This window comes from Ambystoma mexicanum, chromosome 3q (assembly GCF_040938575.1).
Source record: "Ambystoma mexicanum isolate Mex_15411 chromosome 3q, UKY_AmexF1_1, whole genome shotgun sequence".
Taxonomy (NCBI): Eukaryota; Metazoa; Chordata; class Amphibia; order Caudata; family Ambystomatidae; genus Ambystoma; species Ambystoma mexicanum.
This window is the reverse complement of record NC_090926.1, coordinates 1140491219-1140512671: the sequence shown is the minus strand read 5'-3', so window position 1 is coordinate 1140512671 and position 21453 is coordinate 1140491219. Positions and strand designations below refer to the sequence as shown.

The window sequence follows — 21453 nt, the reverse complement described above, 5'->3', positions numbered from 1 at the left end:
AAAGAATGTTTATTTAAAACGGTGGTTAAGTAAATAATTATTTATAACTGAAATCTTGAGTATAATAGTTATTTAGTTACTTGTATTGACGGATTTCATTTGTACAGCTCTACAGCTCACATTTACCCTTCTTGAGATAGGCCTGGCTACTCAGTCACACTACCAACTTCTGCAGTACAGGTCTATACCAAAAGATGGGTTACTCATTACCAAGCATATAGGTGTTGTGTAGTCTCACACAGTGTGACTGCACCAATTCTTACCTAACCACCTCCACGTACTGAAAGGTTCTAGCATTGCTTGATGTCTCTTCATGTCCTGTGGTGGCGCGCATGCTAATTATTTCCCCTCTGCCCACTTATTTGCAAGACTTTTGTCCTGGTCGTGCCTTTTGAATGATTTTATGTTCTATTTAAAAAATAAACACTCTTGGGGGGAGGGGGGACTCGTGGGGTGGTGGCGGCGGCGCGGCGGGGTGGAGAGGCGGGAGTGTAACGATGAGAAGCTTCTAGATCAGTATTGTTGATTATATAACGCTTTCATTGGCCAGATTATATAACGCTTTCATTGGCCAGGGTACAGGGTGTGGGGGGACTGAAAGTCAGACTCTGGTATTGGAATTTCAAGGGTCAAACGCCTTCTAATATTAACGTCTGATTTACGACTGTTCAGGTGGCACATGGCTCTAAAGCAGCTATGAGCTAGACATTGCTGTTGCAGGGACACATCCAGAGAAAGCCCCTCCAAAGCGCCCCATCTGTTTCCAATCCGGCTGCCTGTGCCCACCAGAACCGTTAAACACCCCCCTTAGCCAGTGGTCGAAGTGAGAGGGAGCGGTGCTCCTCTACTTTTTTAAATTACGTTTTACAGCTCCTATACTTTTATTTTAAAAAGAAACCGTTGCAGAATGGTTTAGGTTTAAAATAAAAGTGTAGGAAGGAGTTAAAACTTGCGCTTTCAGTGTAGTGCACTGGACGTTTCCTTAAACCGCAGGTGCGTGTGTTTGGGGGTTTGTATTGTGCGTGGGAGGGGCGCGGCAATGGGGTTTGTGGGGAGTGGGTGCAGACCAGCAGGGAACATAGTTCCACTACTACTTTAAATACACCTCGACCACTGCTCCTAGCCCCGTGGCGCAAGGTGCTCCGCAGCAGTCGGTGCAGGGAGGGTGGTCTCAGCAGATGCGAGCGGGTTCCGAGGTGCACCCGGGTGGGCAAGGATTTATATTTAGCTTCTACTTTCGGCGGCCTATCGAGTTACATCTTGGAGCACAGGGCGCGCAGGGAGCAGGCACCATCTCCTCGCCATGCAGCGGTGCGCCCTGTCCCTCTGAAAGCTCCGGGAACCTGATTTTCAGCTTATTTCAAGCAGACCAACCCGCACGCCTAGTGCTGCCAACGTAACACTGTGAACAGCTGCCCAGTTGAAAACCAGGGCCAGCTGGGTTGCTGGGTGCCTTGCCTGGCCGCTGCTTCCAAAGTTTGCTGCGCCCGAGCCAGAGGGAGACTACCCGCTCATATATGCCCCACGGCCAGCAGCACCGCTTTGCTTGAAACAAGCTGAAAGCACAGACACCGAAGCCAGAGTTCTTAATTACCCAGAGCGCCCCCCAGATAGAGCAGACATGGATATGAATATGGTGGCAGCGGAAATGAACCAGCCAGGCGGCAAGAAGAGCGCTAACGGGGCGGTAGCTAAGCGGGCGCCCTCAAAAGTGGTCAAAAAAGCTAAAAAGGCTGTTGTTTTTTTTGAGGTGGAGATTCTGGATGGCAAGACCCGGGAAAAGCTGTGCTTCCTGGACAAGGTAAGGGCGCCGCTTTTTATTATTCTTTGGGCAGGGTGCGTGCATGTGGGTGTGCAAAGTCTGGGGGGGCACATGTGTCTTTGCAAGGGGAGGTGTGGATCATTTTTTCCTGGCTGTACTTCAGAGTTCGATCCTTGATGAGCGGGTTACCTCTCGCAGAATAATGCGGTATATGAGCAAGTCGTGTGTGTGTTTATTGTATAAGGGGCTGCGCACTTTCTACGCCCTTTTCCTGCGCATTTCAAAGGTTGCATACCTGGATGTTTGAGTGCCATGCGCGATTTTGGGTACCTTTCTCAAAAAGTCTGTTGTTGGACGGGACATGTCCAGCAGATGCGCCAGCCCACGCAGGGGGCGCTAGAGGCGCAGCTCACATAGCGGGCCGCCCCTCTGGCCGCCCCCTGCGTGGACTCGCCTCCTCTAGGGAGGGCGCAGTCAGGGTGCCCTCGGGGGTCCGGCCGGAAATGGCCTGCACCCCTGAGGGCTTAAATAGCCCAGGGCTGAGAGAGCAAGTCCTCTCATCCAGCCCTGGCAGCAGCGACTGGCTCCCTGTTTGTAATATGCCACAGAAGCAGAAGCGACGCAGAGAATGTTTTGCGGTCTGTGCACATGAGTAATCTGGCCCTGCGCATGCGTTTGGTTATAAGGCACCCACGAGGCACTTGCTATTGCTTTACAGGAAGTCTGCAGCAGCTCTTGGGAATGCCCGTGTTAAAGTTGAGACCACCTGCTAAGAGGGCGGGGAGTGTGTTTTGGATTCATTGCCCAGAAATACAACAGTATACAACGCTAATTCTATAACGGACACGGGGCCTATATGTCGACCTGGTGAAGGTGCGAGGCAACATCTGGTTTTGTATTGAGAAATAAGTATACTATTGGTAAGCTTTCACGGCTTGCGATTTCACAAGCACCATACATGTACACTACCACACAGGCCAGTCAGGAAAGTTCGGGGTTGTCTTTCGCCCACAGTGCGCATGCAGCACTCTGGAGGTGGTGGTGCCCCTCGTGCTTCTCGGGATAGCAGCAGGTGCCGCCTGGACACATATCCAGCCACAGCGAGTATTGCATTTCACCATTCCTGCCGGCGTGTGTGCAACATTAAGGGCCCTGCTTTAGCTCGGAAGGGAGAGCAGCAGGACAGGATGTCCTCTCAAGAGAACACATCCTGAGCCCCAATGACAAGCAACTGTCGACACAGATCTTTCAGGCAATTTAGAAGACCTTGCTACTTGAGGGAGCAATCTTGGGGGCCTGCACACGCGCACCTCTGCTTCTGTGTGCCTGCATTATGCACTGCACAGGACCAATGTTCATGACCTGCTTGAGAATACAGACAACTAACTGCTTGCACTCCTTATTACGTGTGAAGAACTCGAGTGGCTGCGACAAAAGTGAAGCCCTATTATATGCTAGTTGGGAACCTTAGGCCAGAGGACTGGCTAGTCTTCATTTCCAGGACCAAAACCACAAGCCAAAACCTATATCGGGCCAGCCCAATTCTGTAGATTACGGGATTTAAACATTTGGCTTACCAGATATTATGGACTGCAACTGCAACCAGCCCCATTAGTATAGTCCATTTTTGTTTTATTTTTAATTTTACTTGCAATAAATTGAATTTTTTTTTTACCAAGCAGAAGATGAAGATAACAGACACAAAATACAGACACAGGGCACAATGCCGGTTTACTCATTCAATCGATCCGTCCTTATTTTGATGATTAATCTTTTAAAAGTCCTTCTCCTTTTTGTCGGTTATAAACCATCAGATAGTATTGCACAAAATTGTATAACTAAAATAACAAGACCAATCCTGTTACCTTCCATCAGTCTTTCCCACCATGATTCTACGACCGAAAAACGGTAGTCACCTTTCAATGAAAAAAAGTGATCTGCACGTTTCTCCAATAATGCTGGGCACCGCATAATCGGATGTTTTAAGGTTTCTACCGTTACGTTGTTCTTACAGTGTCGGCATATGTTCAAGTCTGTTTCTCCACGCGTTGCTCTAACTTCTTCGTAGGAAGAATGTTAAAGTGTATCAGCAGGAAAAGGTCTGTATACTCCTATCAGGGAATTGGTTCAGATATTTACAAACATAATCCAGTTTCCACGATACTGCTGGTAGGTGAGCAGTACGTTTATATCCCGCTGCTGCTTCCAAAGTAAGAATCCAATCCCACTTTTAGTTTCTTCTTCACCCTAGTGGGATTTTCCAACTGCAGATCTAAAGAGGCTCCAATCTCATCTAATTGTGAGGATATCTTCAAGTGCCATATTTATCACCAGGCTTTTCACTATCAGCATTTCCAAGGGTTTAGGGCATGGTTGAAGGAACAGTTTCCTGTATAGAGCCATGATGTTCCATTTTACAGTTATCGACGCACTACTGGAATTGGGGTTGAAGAGGGGAGGCGCAGCACCTTCCTCCAGAAAATTCCCTCCAGCTGTACCCAGTTGTTTGTTGCGATATTCGGCATACCCTCCACACCATATGTGAGAGCCGTGTCAACTTGGCTTTGTAAAACCAAACAACCGGTAATATTGAGAAGCAGCCATATTTCGAGGGGATTGGGTCCTCCAACGTGTTCCATATCTATGACAGGTAATGTCCACAGCTGTGCTGCTTCGGAAAATCTTTGGCGTCTGCGTCTTGCGTCGATGCGCCGTCCCTGAGGACCTCCTCCGACGGCCGACGTCCCCCCGATGTGATTAGTAGGACGCCCATAACCTCAGTTCTGTTTTTTCCATGAACGTGTTCGCTTTGTGAATCTCGGTACGCCTCGACTCGTTGGCGTTTGCTGTTTTCTATTCTCAGTTCGTTGAACCTGTTCGGTTGGTTGTGAAGACCTGTTCGTGGCGATTGTCTTTCTCATCTTCGACCCCGCGTCTGGGCTTCAAGAACTGCAGGGACTGTGGGTCCAAGATGTCGGTCACGGACTCGCACAACGCCTGCCTCTGGTGCCTCGGGGAGGCCCACGATACGGACGACTGTGTCGATTGCCAGTCGCTCACTGCAAAGGCCTTGCGGGAACGCAAGAAGAAGCTGTTGGTAGGCCGGGTGTCTAAGCTCCGGAAGTCGAGGTCTGCAGGGCTTTCGACCGATGGCTCGAGGGGTGACTCTCCGCGTCGTCATCAAAGTCCGGAGGGTCTCCTTCCAGGAGTCGGTCTCGCCACTCCTCCGCCTCTTCTAGGAATTACAGGAAGCGCCGGCATAGGTCGCCTTCCCCGTCCTCTTCCGAGGACTCCGCCCGTCGGCGGGTCGCTTATCCCTCCATGCAAGCGACACCGGAGGAATGGGCTTCCTTCGGGAAGCAGATGCTAGCGATTCTGGAATCGCAGGGCACCGGTCCATCCGCGCCTCCGAGTGGGGTCGGTCGGCACCGGTCGAGAGACACCGCCCGTACGCCTTTGGGCTCGGGTGGTCGGCATGGCTCGCGGGAGAGGTCCCGCTCGGACAAGGGTAGCCGTTTTCGCCATGCCCGTTCCAGGACCCGGTCCTCGGCGCGCTCAAGACCGCGTGATCCTGTGCCGTCTTCGAAGAAGACGTCGACGCCTGTGGCGCCGAGGTCATCGATAATTTCTCTCGAGGTGCCGTCTCCGAGGGGGTCGTCAGCGCCGGCGTCGACAGACACGCTCGGAGCTCTGGCTTGGAGGACTGTGTCGACGCTGGCGGGGCTGCAGCTGTCGTCGACGCCGATTCGCTCAGCGTCGATGCCTTTTCTGTCGACGCCGGCGCCTTTCGAGGCGGTGGTGTCGGAGGGGCCCCGTGGCACGGGGTTTGCCCCAAGAAAGGCTATGGTTAAGGTCCGGCACTGCTTTGGTCCGCAGAGGTCTTCCTCTCCCCGCCTGGAGTACATTGCAGAGGGTGATGAAGGCTCTTATGGCGGCCTGGTTCTGGTTACGGTTCCAGATGACCTTATCTCGGGCCATAGCCAGTTTGATGACCTGAGGCAGTCGCTGCATGATGCCAGTGGACTGGACACCTCTCCGGAGGTGGAGTTTTGTCGGCCGGAGCCCGGCACTCATGCCGATTCTCCATATCGGCGCCTTATGTCTCGGGTTACCGAGTACTTGGGTTGGTCAGCTCCCCCAGGGGAGTTCGTTCAGGATGATCTCTCGGACATCCTTGATCTCGGTCCACCCACTGACCCAGTTTTGCCTTTTCATATGGCTCTGCAGAGAAGGGTGGCGGCGGCGGCTTGGTCTGCTCCGGAGAGTTTCCCGGCAGTGGGCAAGTCTTTGTCGAGAAAATACCATCCAGCCAGTAGCGACCCCTGCTACTTGTCTAGGCACCCCACCCCGGAGAGTTTGGTGGTGCAGGCGGCTACGGCCCCGGCAAAGCAGGCGTCTTATCCTACCATCCCTTCGGATAGGGACGACAAACGTTTTGACGGCTGGGCGAAGAAAGTGTTTTCTTCGGAGGGGTATGGCGCTTCAGGCGGCCAACTCCATATGTGCCTTGTCTCGTTTCACGCACACTCTGTGGAACTGTGTTGCATTAGCGGCTGATCATATTCCCGAAGGGGACGAACGGGATTGTTTCCTTGCTATGGTTCAGGATGGCAAGGATGCTATGTGTGAGGCCGTTCAGTCGGGTTTGGACTTGGCGGATTGTGTCAGCCGGTCCATGGCGGCGAGCACCGTAATGCGCAGGTTTGCGTGGTTGCGGAAGTCTGGGTTCGCTCCTGATGTGCAGTCCCGGCTCCTCAACATGCCTCTTGACGGTGAACACCTTTTTGGCAGCAAGGCTGACGAGAGCCTTGAGAGGTTGCAGACCTCCAAAGCTGCAGCAAAATCGTTGGGTGCTGCAGTTCGCCAACCTCCGCCTTTTCGTCCTAGGGGACAGCAATGGAGGGGAGGTTCCTTTCGCTATTACACGTCCTTCAGTAAAGCGAGAGGAGCTAGCAGTCAAAGAGGCCATTGTAAGAGTGCCAGAGGTGGAAACAAAGGTACTGGAGGTGCCAAGGCCGTTCGGGCAGTTGCCTCTTTGCCCTCAGGCAAAGCCGCAGCCGCTACCACTCAGTCATGAGGCCAGGTCCCATGGTTCGCTGGTTGGGGGGAAGGCTGGCACAGCATCTTGTAAAGTGGCAAGCCATTACTTCGGATGTGTGGGTTCTGGAGATCATAACCCACGGCTACTGTCTTCCTTTTCGGCAGAGGCCTCACGACAATCTACCAGGGAACCTCTCTTTGAAGAGTCCGGATCCGCTCTTTGCGCAGGAAATTCAAGTCCTGCTGGAGAAAGGCGCCATATAACTGGTGCCTGTAGCGGAGAGGAACAAGGGATGGTATTCCCCTTATTTTTTTATTTCAAAGAAAGACGGGGGATTGAGACCCATCATGGACTTGCGCGGTTTGAACAAACTCCTCAGAAAGGACAAGTTCAAGATGGTGACTCTTTCTCAAGTCCTCCAGGCCCTTCAACTTCAGGACTGGTTGGTGTCTCTCGACCTCAAGGATGCTTACTTACATGTGCCGATCCATCCCAAGCACAAGAAGTACCTGAGGTTCGCGGTTGGCGACTCGCACTTTCAGTTTCGGGTCCTGCCGTTCGGATTGACCTCCGCCCGAGGGTTTTCACCAAGCTCATGGTGGTGGTGGCAGGGCATCTCAGGAAAGGGGGATTCACGTCTACCCCTACCTGGATGATTGGTTGATTAGGGGGCGCTCTCCCGAGCAAGTCCTTGATCATCTGTCCGTCACCTGCCACTCCCTTCACAGGCTGGGCTTCTCCCTCAATTTAAAGAAGTCCCATTTGACACCAACGCAGCGGCTCCAGTACATCGGAGCGGTGCTCGACACTTCCCTGGGGCAGTGTTTTCCTCCTCAGGTGAGGGCTCTTCACATTCAGCAGATGGTGCACAAGTTTCAGTTTGCCCAGAATCTCCCAGCATCCGAGATCTTGAGACTGCTCGGCCTCATGGCATCCTGCATTCTTCTGGTGCCAGAGGCTCGTCTGCGGATGAGATCTTTGCAGTGGGCACTCAAGCTCCAGTGGTCTCAGTCCTCCAGCAGGCTGTCGGACCCTGTTCAGGTGCCGCCCTCGGTAGCCCGGGACCTTCTGTGGTGGGCCGTCGAGGGCAATCTGATGAAGGGGGCCCCATTTTGGCTGCCCTGGCCGGAGGTGACAATCGTGACGGACGCATCCCTCACGGGATGGGGAGCTCATGCCAACGAGTTGACAGTCAGCGGTCGTTGGACTCTGATATGGAGTCTCCATATCAATCTGTTGGAGCTGAGGGCCGTCAGGCTAGCCCTGAAGGCTTTTCTGCCGACTGTGCGCGGGAAGAGTGTCCTGTTTCTGACGGACAACACGGTGGCCATGCACTACCTCAACAAAAAAGGGGGGGCAGGGTCACTTCCGCTGTGCAGGGAGGCGATGCAGCTCGAGTTCTGTGCCATCCAGCAGGAAGTTTCGATCTCGGTGGTTCATCTGGCCCGAGACGACAACGAGACGGCGGACGCTCTGAGCAGGCAGAGCACAATCTCTCACGAGTGGGAGCTGGCTCAGGAGATTCTCCTGGAGATCTTCGCCCTTTGGGCGACCCCTCAAGTGGATCTCTTCGCCTCCAGTGTCAACCGGAAGTGCGAAAGGTTTTGCTCGCGGGAATTTCCTCCAAAAGGAGCCTTAGGAGACGCGTTCGTGGTGGAGTGGTCATTCCCACTGCTGTACGCGTTTCCTCCAGTCCCCGTCATCCCGCAAGTGCTGCGGAGGTTACGGAGGTTCGGTTCCCGGATGATCCTCATTGCTCCGGCGTGGGCCCGGAGGACGTGGTACCCAGACCTTCTAGACTTGTCCATCTGCCCTCCGCGTCGTCTTCCCTACTGAGACGATCTGCTCTCGCGGGAGGGGAGTCGGGTTCTCCATCCAGAGGTCAGATCCCTCAATCTTCACGCTTGGCTTCTGAAAGGTTGAGGTGTAAGGATTGGGACCTCCCTGAAGACATGATGGAGGTGTTGCTCTGGGCAAGGCACCGGCAACAAAGTCTCTGTGCCGTTGGAGAAAGTTCTGCGACTGGTGCAGAGTTCAGAATGTGGATCCTTTTGAATGCGACATTCCCATGGTTTTGTCTTTTTTGCTTTCTTTGGCCCAAAGGGGCTTGCAAGTGGGGACCATTAAAGGTTACCTGGCGGCGCTGTCCATATTTAAGCACTCGTCTGAAGAGTGTTCCTATTTTAAGATTTCTTTAATTTCGCAGTTTTTGAAAGGGCTCACTAATGTGTTCCCTCCGTCACCTTTTTTGGTGCCAGGTTGGGATTTGAACCTTGTTCTTAAGTTTCTTATGGGTGCTCCGTTTGAGCCTTTACATTCTTGCCCTTTGAGACTGTTGACTCTGGAAACTGTGTTTTTGGTTGTGGTTACTTCCACTCACTGAGTGAGTTACAGGCACTTTCAGTTAAGCCACCCTTCACTGTGTTTCACAAGGACTGGGTTGTCCTTAGAGTTCGTCCTTCTTTTCTTCCGAAGGTGGTTTCGGATTTTCATTTGAGCCAGAAGGTTGTTCTTCCGGCGTTCTATCCTCCTCCCCATCCTGGTAAGGAAGAGGAGAGGCTCCATAGGCTTGATCCTCGGAGAGCGTTGAGCTTTTATATTTCGGGTCAGAGTGGACGATCAACTTTTCATTGGTTATGCTTGAAAGCGTTTGGGACAAGCTGTGACGAAACAAACTTTGTCTCGTTGGATTATTTTGGCTATCTCCGATTGTTACCGCTTGGCGGGTAAGGACCCTCCGGCTGGCTTGCGGGCCCATTCTACCAGAGGAGTGGCTGCGTCTACTGCCCTGCAGAGGGGAGTTCCTATTCGTCACATCTGTGATGCAGTCACCTGGGCTTCAGTACATACTTTTGTACGTCACTACTCCCTCTATTCCATCAGAGGGCAAGATCTGGCCTTTGGCAAGGCAGTTCTCTATTCCACAATTTGATTGTGCATGCTAAATTTGTATTCTAAATTCTTTCCCACCTCCTTGCTTGGTACTGCTTTGGGAGTCTGTCATAGATATGGAATACGTCGGAGGACCCAATCCCCTCGAAGAACAAGTTACTTTCTTGCCTGGTAACGTTCTTTCGATGGGATGGTCCGACGATGTATTCCATATCGCTCCCTCCCTGCCTTCCCCGCTGCAGAATTTCTTTTGCGATTGCAGCTTGCGTTCCGCAAGGCCTTGTGTGTCTGACTGGCAGAAAACTGGTGGCACACGTTCTGGGAAAAAACTATAACTGAGGCTATCGGCGTCGTGCGTCCTACTTATCACATCGGGTGACGTTGGCCGTCGGAGGAGGTCCTCTGGGACGGCGCATCGACGCAGGACGCAGACGCCAAAGATTTTCCGTAGCAGCACAGCTGTGGACATTACCTGTCATAGATATGGAATACGTCGTCGGACCATCCCATCGAAAGAACGTTACCAGGTAAGAAAGTAACTTGTTCTTCTGGTTTATTACATAAGCCTGGGTAGCCAGATTTTTCGCTTTTATTTGCAGTTGTGTCGTCATCGGTTCATTTGTTTTGGTGTCACTGAGCCAGGCGGCCAAATATTTGATCGATGCACTCACCATCTAAGAACCATGAGAAACTGTTTTTCCCTCAATTTGAGTTTCCTAGGCTTAAGATTTTGGTCTTTGTTTTGTTTATCTCCAGGCCATTTGTTTTTATGTATCTACTTAATGTGTCCAGTTGGCGTTGGGAGTCTCACCGGGGTCTGATCAATCGGAACTACATTGTCTGCATACAGAAGACATGTAATGATGTCCTCCCCCCACCTCCCTATTTTTGGTGGAAAAGGTCTGGTGGTTTCTTCCATTTAGTCAATGTCTGCAAGGAAAAAGCAGAATAGTGCAGGTGCCATCGGCATCCCTGCTTTACTCCATTCTTGGTGATAATTTCCTCAGACAACAAACCAGCTTTGTTTAGCCTCACTCTCAATGTTGTTTTTTGATGCATAGCCTTAATGGGTTCTAGTATAGACACTGGGCAATTTGTGGCCTCTAATTTTGTTCCAAGCCTCTGATGATCTATACGATCAAAAGCTTGGACCAAGTCCACAAATGCAAAAAATATCTTAGTTTTATTTGTTTGTGTTCGGGCCTTTAAGATGTTCAAATGTAGGATGTTTACTCCTGTCCCTAGGCCCTTAACAAAGCCTGTCTGCAAAGGATGGTTGCATCTATTTGCTGTGCTAAATTATTTTCAGATGGTGTAGGAGTATTGCACCGTAAAGTTTACCAATCACATCGAGAAGGGCGATGGGTCAATACGTTTTTGGCTCCAGTGGATCTCCCTTTTTGAAAATCGGGACCACTATTGCCATCCTCCATGAACCCGGTAGTTGATGAGATGAAGTCACCTGGGTTAATAGTGCGTGAATGAAGCTTACCCACTTGTCGACGCCTTCTTTCAGCATAAAATTTGTCAGACCATCTGGTCCTGGTGCTCAATAACCATTTAATCTCAAGATGCGTCTTTTGATGATGTCGATTTCATTCCCATAACCAGGGCTCAAGACATTGTATATAGGTGGTGTGTTTGACGTCTCTTTCAGCAAAATACAGCTTTTTAAAATTATTTATCCAGTCATCCTCACCTATTGGATGTGTTTGATCATTTGTGAAGTCTGAGCCAATCGATTTTAATCGGGGACCAGAAGCTTCTAGTGTGTTTTGATGTGCGTGACTTCAGCATTAGAGTCAGCCTGATACATTAGACGTCTTTCAGAGTATAGCCAGTTTTTGTATTTTGTTTTCTATACAGAGAGAAGTTCATTATTTTCAATTGACCGTGGTTTGTTTGCCTGTCGAAGTTTTATGACCACCCATCATCTGAGGACAAGTTCTTTGTTAAACATTTTGGTGTTGGTTCGGGTATGGCTTTAACAACGGAGTGTAATCAACTAGTTTCCCTCTTCGTTGATTTCTCGTTGTATGTTTTTTTTATGTTATTTTCGAATTTTCAGCCGAGATCCACCGTTGCAGACTTCCAGTGTTTCCTGCATTGTTTCACAAATGTGAGGCGTTTGAAGTGACCATTCCAGGAATAGCAGATGGTCGCTATTTGATGTTCTGATGACCCTGAAAGTATTTACCCAAGGTAGGAATTTCCTCGAGACAAAGATGTAGTCTATTGTTGACGAACGGCTCATGCTTTCACACGTCGGGGATGGTGATATATCGCTGCGTGTGTTTCCGTTTAGCATGTGCATGTCTTTCTCGTCCATCAACATTCTCCACAGTTGTCCACAAGTATGTTCGGCGTTCCAGTTTGATTTTCCTGAGCGGGAAGGATGATCAGCCAGACCTGGAATATTAAGATCGCCACATACGACGACGTATTGTGTTTGATGATTCAGATAAGCGTTGTCGATTTAAAGATGTTATATGATCGATAAAGATGTCATCTGTGATGAGCATTGAGTTCCAGTAAACATTTATCAGTACAATACTAGATGGAGATTTAATTGCATCATTATTTGTATCCTTGCCCCAGCCAATGAGAATTTCCTGGGATAGAGAACTAGACGAGATAGTTCTTATCAGAGTTAAAGGGCCACCAGATTTCACGGCTGTTAAAAGGCCAGCATAAGGACGTCCTTGCTCTCCCTTTGAGGCTTAGCTAGCTGAGATTTTAAAGCTGTCCATGATTGGAGTCTGCCTTAACCATGTCTCTTGCAGACAGACCAAGTCAAACGCCCAAGTTGACATCGCTGGGTTTTGTAGGATGGTTGAAACCTCTAGTGTTCCAAGATGCTAGTTTTGGACTGGTCGAGACAAAGTTTAGATTTTTGCCCTCTGGGAGTTTGTTTGGCACATCATTTAATAAAGGGAGTGGATATAGTTTGTTCTGAGAGGTCAGGGCTCTTGACATCCATGACCAATCTTACGCCTCATTGACTTCCTCATTCATTCTTGGGATGATAGTCGGGTTGTTGACATGTCGCTGGAGGAGCTCTGGTTTATTGTTCTGTAGTTTGGTCCCAAACCTGTTGGTTTCCTTCCCAATTTTAGTGGATCCAAATAGCTGGTAGTGTCGTTTTATGGTTGTGGATCTGTTTTACTGTCCTGCTCTTTTGAGGATTTAGACATTTCCTTAACTTTTGAAGACGATGGTGTTTGTGTTGGTTCCAAACGCGCGTGTGACACAGATGTGGGGTCAAAATGCAACGTCTGAAACTTTTCAGCTTTGTCTAATAGCATATTTTTGATCACAGTAGAGGCAAAATGGCGAAAGATTGAATCTGTTCTTTGTTCGTTTTTCAATTCGATTATTTGGAAATCAGAAAAGAAAAAATAAACTAGTACTCTTTTGAGTGCGCTTAAAAAGAAAACTTTTTTTGTTTATTTTCACAACTCTTACATATTCTTGTCTGTATTTAAATCATACATACATTTCTAATGGTATTACACATGAATTTGATCAAAAGCTTCCATCTGTTTTCCATATAAAAGTTAGAAAACAAGTTTGTCCATGTCTGTTGATATTCTTAGATTGGTTTGATCCCTCTTACGTTATCTACATCAATTCTTGATACATTTGATCCCTCTACACGTGTCAGATGGTTCTTCAGGAGGGAGAAGTGACATGTATTTGTTCTTCGTCCTTAGTTTAATTTTACAATCAATTTCCTTCTTTCATCAATAGTTCGTTTTCAATTAATTGTTTTGGAATAAGACTCCAATTATGAATTGTTTCTATAAAAGAAAAACGGGAACAAGAACAATTTTATAAATATGTTGCGTTTTATGTAGCCGCAACGATTTTTACTTTCAAATGTAATTTGCATGCAAAATCGCGATGTTGAATGAGTTATTGTTCTGATAAAATAAATATATTATCACTTACACCCTTGATCATCTTCGGCCTTCAATCCCTTTTTCTCCCAATATTATCTTTTCTATGCCTTTATTGTTAGGGATTTTTGCAAATATGTCTTAAATTTGTGTGATTTGGCTCGTCTCATATCTGTGAATGAACAGAGGTTTTCTTATGGTTCTAAAACTGCTGTTCATGATTTAAGATAACGCAGTGAAAAAAAAAACCCAGTATTTCCTACTGTAAGGAGAGACCTGGCAGCAAGGATGGTTGAACTAAAAATACCTTTATTCAGGATAAAAAAAGGTTTCTGCTTCATCAAATAAAGTTCAAACAAGGATTCTTTCTTCCTTCTGTAGTAAGGGTGAGGCTTTCTGCACGTATAGCTAGTCTTCGTAAGCCCACAGCGCCTTTGTTGCTTCTTCTCTCTCGGATACCTGCAAGGGAATGGAGAAGACACACCCAGCCCGTTATTTGTGTCCACCTTATATAGGGGCTGGAAAGTTGTGAACCAATCGGGGATGTTTTCTTTAGATTGTCTATAAAGGTTCCCATAAGCCCCGCCCCCTTCCTTTCGTAACAAAGGTTGCCTCCGTGCCTCGCTTGCCAAGCCAGGGTAGAGGAGAGGAACGCCGGTCTCCACGTGGGTCGGCATTGCCGCAGCTGTGGGGCTGATGAAACGAGCTATTGAAGGTGAGTGTTGGCGGGTAGCTCCGTATCCCGATATCCCCACGCTTATACCTGTCGTGTCTTTCCCCTGTCCTGGGAACGGAACTGCTCGAAGGCATTCTAGCGGCTGCTGGGAAATATTAACGGCCTGATTGAAGTCACCTCGCTTACATGCCATTATATTCCTTGGGTAGAGGGGAGCGGGTATGGCCGGGATGCTTCCATTCAGGTCTTCTCTAATCCCGCCTTTCAATGACTCGCGGCCCTCGGTCGCCTGTGACCTTGTTAGCGCCTGCCCGTTTTGTTCAACCCTCTTCTCTGGGCTTTGCTTTGTTTCTCCCCTTTGGCTTGCTACTGCTGGTATTCCTATGTTCCGTTCACAAGTCCCCCCTCGCCCCGAGGTCTCGAGCCGTTCGGGTCGATCTAGACTCCTGGAGAGGTAGTCCGGAACCACCTGGAAAGCCGCCGGCTTATGTACCGTTCTGAAGTGATATTCTTGTAGGGTGAGGAACCACCTTAACACTCACTGATTGGAGTCCTTTTGTACGGCCAACCACTGTAGTGGCGCATGGTCGGTGAACAGTGAATGACCGGCCTAAGAGATAATATCTTAAAGCCTCAATAGCCCATTTTATAGCCAAACATTCCTTTTCCACAGTAGAATATGATTCCTCGTGGGGTAGGAGTTTCCGGCTGATGAAGGCAATGGGGTATAGATCCTCTTCAGCGCCTTGGGAAAGCACTGCTCCCAAGCCGGAACCAGACACGTCGGTTTGTAGATAGAACTCCTTTTTGAAGTCTGGACAACACAGGACTGGTAGGGCTGAGATGGACTTTTTTAAGTGGTTGAATGCCCCTATGGCTTCTTGGTCTAAGTGTATGTCCTTCTTATAGGTGTTCTTTAGTGCTTCTGTCAACGGGGCTGCTATTGAGGAAAACGGAGGTATAAACCTCCTATAATGCCCTACAAAGCCCAAAAAAGCACAGATTGGTTTACGGTTGGGCATGGGTAGCTTCAGAATGGCTTCGACTTTGTCCAGTTGTGGTTGAATTTTTCCTCCACCTACTAGATACCCCAGATACTTTGTCTGTTGGGCCCCAATGGTCGTCGTCTTTGAGTTTATCCTTAACCGGCTTCTCCGAGCTCCTTCACAACCTTCTTTAGATGTTCCAGATGTTCTTCCCAGCTACTGCTGAACACTATGATGTCATCCAAGTACGCTGAAGCGTAGTCGCTATGGGGGGGTCAGGACTTGGTTCATCAGTGCCTGGAACGTGGCGGGAGCCCCGTGAAGTCCGAAAGGTAGGACCGTAAACTGATACAACCCTGATGGAGTAGAGAAGGCTGTTTTAATCTTGTCCTCTTTCCTTAAGGGGATCTGCCAATAACCTTTAGTGAGGACTATCGTGGTCAGATATCGGGCGGCGCCGAGCCGTTCCAATAACTCGTCTATACGAGGCATGGGGTAAGCCTGGTAGGTGGAAATCTCATTAAGTTTTCGATAGTCCATACAAAACCTGGTGGTTCCGTCCGGTTTGGGCACCAGGACTATCAGGGAAGACCAGTGACTTGTTGATTTTTAAATAACCCCCAGTTTTAGCATCTCTTCTATTTCTGCCTGTACCACCGCCCTTTTGGTTTCAGGAAGTTGATGGGGTCTTATCCTTACGAACTGGTTTAGTATGGTCTTGATCTGATGTTCTACCAATGTTGTTCTGCCCGGGAAGAAGGAGAAAACCTCTATGACAGGGTTAAGGACTTCCATGAGTTTGTTTTTTTCTTCTTCTGTTAGGTTGTGACCCCAATGAACAGTCTGAAGTGCGGAGAGTTCCGTTTCATTTTTCTGTAGCTCGTGATTTACCAGATGCACCATTTTTGGATCTGTTTTTGACTCCTTCCAGGCCTTCAGGAGGTTAACGTGATAATTCTTGGTTAGTTCTTTTCTGTCTGGTTGCTCGATCAGGTAATTCACAGGTCCAAGTACTTTTAGTACGGTATAAGGACCCCTCCACTGAGCCAACATTTTATTGTATGACGTGGGTAACAGCACCAAAACCTTGTCTCCTTTTTGGAACGTTCTTACTCTGGTATTACGGTTATAATATTTCTCTTGAGTTAACCGAGACCGGTTCAGATTCTCCCTGGCCAGTTCTCTTATTTTGGTTAGGTTATCCCGTAGATTGATAACATATTCGGTGAGTTGGGTTTCTTCCTCTTGGATCTTCCCACTCACTGCGAACCAAGTCCAACATGGTTCGAGGTTTGTGCCCGAACAAAAGTTCAAAAGGGGAGAAGACTGTGGGGTGTCTTAACACCCTCAGTACCCATGGCAACGCTCTGTCCCAATTAGTGCCCATGGGTTCGGTTACTTTCTTTAACATTTGTTTGATAGTCTTATTATATCGTTCTACCAGTCCATCTGTCTGTGGGTGGTAGATAGTGGTGCGTATGTCTGATGTTCAGCTGTTGACACACTCGCCACATCACCCCTGCCGTGAAGTTTCTTCCTTGGTCTGTAAGTATCTCGGCTGGTAATCCCACTCTACAAAAAAAAGGAACCAGCAGGTTACACACCTGTGTCGCACTGTTTTCCCTTCATTGGGAAGGCCTCTGGGTAACGTGTAGCGTAGTCTACAATCACCAGTATGTATTGGTAGCCGTGGCTGCTAGGTTCTAAGGGTCCCACAATGTCCATTCCTATTCCGGAAAAGGGGCATAAAGGGGCTTTGGGAGGTAGTCTTGGGTTGATTATTTGGCAAACAACACATTCTTCACAGTACTTGGTCACATCCCTGAATACCCCTGGCCAATAGAACCTTTTTAACAGCATCTCCTGTGTTTTTTCCCTTGCCAAATGTCCACCTGTTGTTGTATCGTGGGCGAGCTTCAAGACAGTGGTCCTGAACCCCAGGGGTACCAGTAATTGTTCTACCTCTGTGGTGCTATTATCCTTGGTTACCCGATATAACAGGCCTTTTGAGGACTTAAACCATGGGTAGCCTGTACCCTTCTCTGGATGACTAATGGCCTGGCTCCAGGCAGTTTTTAGTGTAGGATCATTGATCAGCTCCCCTCGGAAAGTATGATGTCTGTCATCTGGTATCCAGTCTATGACCCCCATGTTTTTCTGTCCTTCGGCCCACTTTACCTTCTCCCTACTAACTTTACTTCTGCTTTTCTTGGGAGACCTTGGGATGGGTGGTCCATACGAGAAAAAGGGGCTGTCTGTAACCATTCAATTTCTTTTACACACTCCCGGAAGAATGGGAGATCGGTCCCCAGAAGAACCGGGGCTGGCAAACTAGACATAATGGCAACCTTCATTTTGGACTCTACTCCTTTTACCTCTATGGTGACTTCTTTAGAGGGATATGCCTTAGTGTCCCCATGCACACATTTTATTGGGATTGGGACCTCCCACCCGATCTTCTCCCCACTTACTTCCGGTCTGATTGCTGTTTGTTCGTTTCCGCTGTCGAGAAGAGCTTGGCGAGTTGTTCCATCCACACGCACATCCAGGAAGTATGGCTCACGGCTCTCCGATACTCTCTTCCTTGAACAAACCCTATTTCCATTGGTTCAGCAGGCTTGGTTTTTTTGACAGAACCTTGCTATATGGCCCCACTCGCCACAGTCAAAACATTGAGGCTGTCTGGTTACTGTAGGCCATGGCGGCAGGGGCTTGGTTTCTCCTCGTATCTGCCTTGGTTCTGCTGATCCCGGTGTCTTCAAGGTGGTGTTTCGGGAAAAGGGATCAGTCGCGGTTATTCGGACTGAACCCGCTTTTTGAAAGGCTGAGGCAATGTGGATGGCTTCTGCCAGGGTTGGTCTGTGGTGTTGCCTCACCCATCTTTGGATCGTCGGTGGTAGAGCTTCTGTGAATTGCTCCAGTTTTATTTTTTCCACCATGTCCTGATTACTGTTGCTGGAAGGTTTTAGCAATTTTTCAGTCAAATCTTGAATTCGATAATACAACTGGCGGGGCGTTTCCCCAGGTTTTAATTTTGTCTCCCTGAGCCTGATCCGGTAGGCCTCATCATCCATGCCCATGCACTCAAGGATGGACCTCTTGATTTCTGCATATGCAGTGTCCCCTGCTGGATTAGCCGCTTGATAAGCCCCTTGCATACTGCCGGTGAGCAAGGGGGCTATGAAGTGGCCCCACTTCTCAATGGGCCATTGGGCGTTGCGAGCGACCCTCTCGAAATTGGGATCCTCACCCGTCTGGAACTTTTGCAAGACAGCTGTAGGAGCCATTGGATTGCCTCTGCTGGTGACCACCGCCTCTGTTACCTTTTTCAGCGCATCTTGTTCGGCTGCTTGCAACTGGAGAGCTTGTTGGATGGTTTGGCAGCCCGTCTGTGCCTGATGGGACTGTACTTGGATAATTTGCTGAAGCTGCTGTTGTCCTTCAGCCAGGGTTTTAATTAGGTTCTCCATGGCATGCTCCTCAATCCCACCGCTGCCACCAAATTTGTAAGGAGAGACCTGGCAGCAAGGATGGTTGAACTAAAAATACCTTTATTCAGGATAAAAAAGGTTTCTGCTTCATCAAATAAAAAGTTCAAACAAGGATTCTTTCTTCCTTCTGTAGTAAGGGTGAGGCTTTCTGCACGTATAGCTAGTCCTCGTAAGCATACAGCGCCTCTGTTGCTTCTTCTCTCTCGGATACCTGCAAGGGAATGGAGAAGACACACCCAGCCCGTTAATTGTGTCTACCTTTATATAGGGGCTGGAAAGTTGTGAACCAATCAGGGATGTTTTCTTTAGATTGTCTATAAAGGTTCCCATAAGCCCTCCCCCCTTCCTTTCGTAACAAAGGTTGCCTCCATGCCTCGCTTGCCAAGCCCGGGTAGAGGAGAGGAACGCCGGTCTCCACGTGGGTCGGCATTGCCGCAGCTGTGGGGCCGCTGAAACGAGCTATGGAAGGTGAGTGTTGGCGGGTAGCTCCATACCCCGATATTCCCACGCTTATACCTGTCGTGTCTTTCCCCTGCCCTGGGAACGGAACTACTCGAAGGCATTCTAGCGGCTGCTGGAAAATATTAACAGCCTGATTGAAGTCACCTCGCTTACATGCCATTATATTCCTTGGGTAGAGGAGAGCCGGTATGGCCAGGATACTTCCATTCAGGTCTTCTCTAATCCCGCCTTTCAATGACTTGCGGCCCTCGGTCGCCTGTGACCATGTTAGCGCCTGCCCGTTTCGTTCAACCCTCTTCTCTGGGCTTTGCTTTGTTTCTCCCCTTCGGCTTGCTACTGCTGGTATTCCTATGTTCCGTTCACACCTACGTTTACCGATTAATCTGGATGCATTTCTGAATGTATGTCTGAATACGCGTGTCATTCGGACATGATAATCCGATGACTGTTTTCAAAATGACCGCTTATGTGTTCGGTGTAATGATGCTTACGCTTAATGTGCGTAATGACATCATTACGTACCGAGCTCCATCTTGGATCGGGATTATGGACTATTTTTGGCCACATTTTATTTATGTCTTATGTTTAAATAAAGTCAAATATTTTGTATAACAAAAAAATGACTAAAATGATGTTCACATGCCAAACAATTCTATTTGTAATTATTATGACAATTTTTGAAAAACTTCTTGTATTATCTGCCATATCCTTTTGGACTGAATGTAGGCAAGAATAAATGAAGCAATAATATTAAAGAGACCATTACACTCAGGGGTTGGTTTTGCTACACAGATAGATGGTGTAATGGAAAGCAGTTGGTGTCCTTTTGTGGTAATTTTATAATAAACACGGAGCTTTGTTTTGATTTTTAACTGCTGCTCTAAGTTTTTTTTATTCGAGGCTTTTATAGAGCTGCCACTTAAAGCTTGTCTGCCCAATTTAAGTCGGAGCGCAGTTTCTTTCAATCGCTGTGTTGGACCCTTGTTTGGCCATGGTTGTGCTGTTTTTGCAATTTGCAAGCTTCCGTCTCCCAAGTTTTCGTGTTTTTTTCAATAGCGCCAGCATATGACCCCTGGTCAGTGTCTGACAAATTCCCATTTTGCTGTTCTTTTGATAGTGAGTCTCTTAAGGGATGGGGAGATGGCAATAAAGTTCCCAAGGGTCCGTTTCGACTGGAGAACGCAAGGGTGCAAGGTCCTCTGTAGGTTCCGAATTATGAACCTGAACCTCTGTTTGGACCTGCAAAACTACAGAAACCGGCACATCCAACAGCGCAGTTTCCGTCAGAGGCATGTCGGACCTGATTTTCTTTTGGTTTTCCCAGTTTATAGGCCCAAGTTCGTCTCCCGTCTGGTCGGCCGAAACTCCTTTTGCCGACAAAGGGGGGGTGTCTGACTTCTGAGGCTATCCCCACATAGAATCCTGGCGGATCGATAACTTCCATTATCGAGAGACTGTTCATTGGCTATCACAATAATGTGGTCACATGTTTCCTTGTCTTTATTTACTCGTAGCAGGGAAGTTTCCATATTGAATGGTGCAGATGGAGTTTCCATGATGTTCTGCGGGCTTGTCGAGGCTATCTGAGTCTCGTTTGTCGGAGTATTTAGTTTTGCAGCTGGAGTTTGCATCTCCCCTTCCTTCCGGGCTGTAGAGGATGGATGCAGATTTTGTTCATTTGTCGGCTGGGACGCTGGACACTCAACCACACTCCACCCTGCTTCGCTCCCCTGTGTGGTTTTGAGAGCGAGTGCGGACAGGAGGGGGGAGTGTCCAAACAATGAAACAGGTGGACAGACTTCGCGAACCAGCGAGTACGTAGGACACACAGTAATTCAAAATCGGGCAGGAAAGTAATAGTCACTGGATAAGCAGCAGTCTAAAAATGATATGGTGAGAGTCTTCAGCACACCAGACACTCAACCACACTCCGTATAGTCAATGATGTGGTCCAAAACATCTAGAGAGCTGAAGGTTTCAGGCCCTTTAGCTCATGGACAATAGACTATCACCAATAATGGTGACCAAGTGTGCACACCAAACACGGTAATTTCCATTTAATTAGCAAGGATAATTAGTCTTCTTTTACCTGTTCTGTGTGGTGTACACCAATCTCACACTGGCTAGACCCACTAGGGGTGACCCACTTTCCTTCTATATGGGTAACTCAATTTTATCGCAAACTAAAGGAAGGTTAAACAATATCTTTCATGCGTTTTCCCTCATTTATTCACCAAGGGTAGG

The 21453-nt window shown here is 48.5% G+C and overlaps 1 protein-coding gene across 4 annotated transcripts in view; it reads left to right on the top strand.

Annotated features, from left to right (window-relative positions):
* TECR (trans-2,3-enoyl-CoA reductase) overlaps nucleotides 1-21453 on the top strand; it is a 338617-nt gene that overhangs the window by 154583 nt on the left and 162581 nt on the right. Inside the window, exons 1-2 of one of the 4 annotated variants that reach the window (XM_069603953.1) lie at nucleotides 1164-1196; nucleotides 1751-1801. In XM_069603953.1, coding sequence (XP_069460054.1) covers nucleotides 1179-1196; nucleotides 1751-1801 — 69 coding nt within the window. In that variant the 5' untranslated portion in view covers nucleotides 1164-1178. Of the gene's footprint in view, nucleotides 1-1163; nucleotides 1197-1278; nucleotides 1802-2265; nucleotides 2401-21453 lie in introns of those variants that run through there. The other 3 variants (XM_069603954.1, XM_069603950.1, XM_069603951.1) reach the window with 3 other exon arrangements.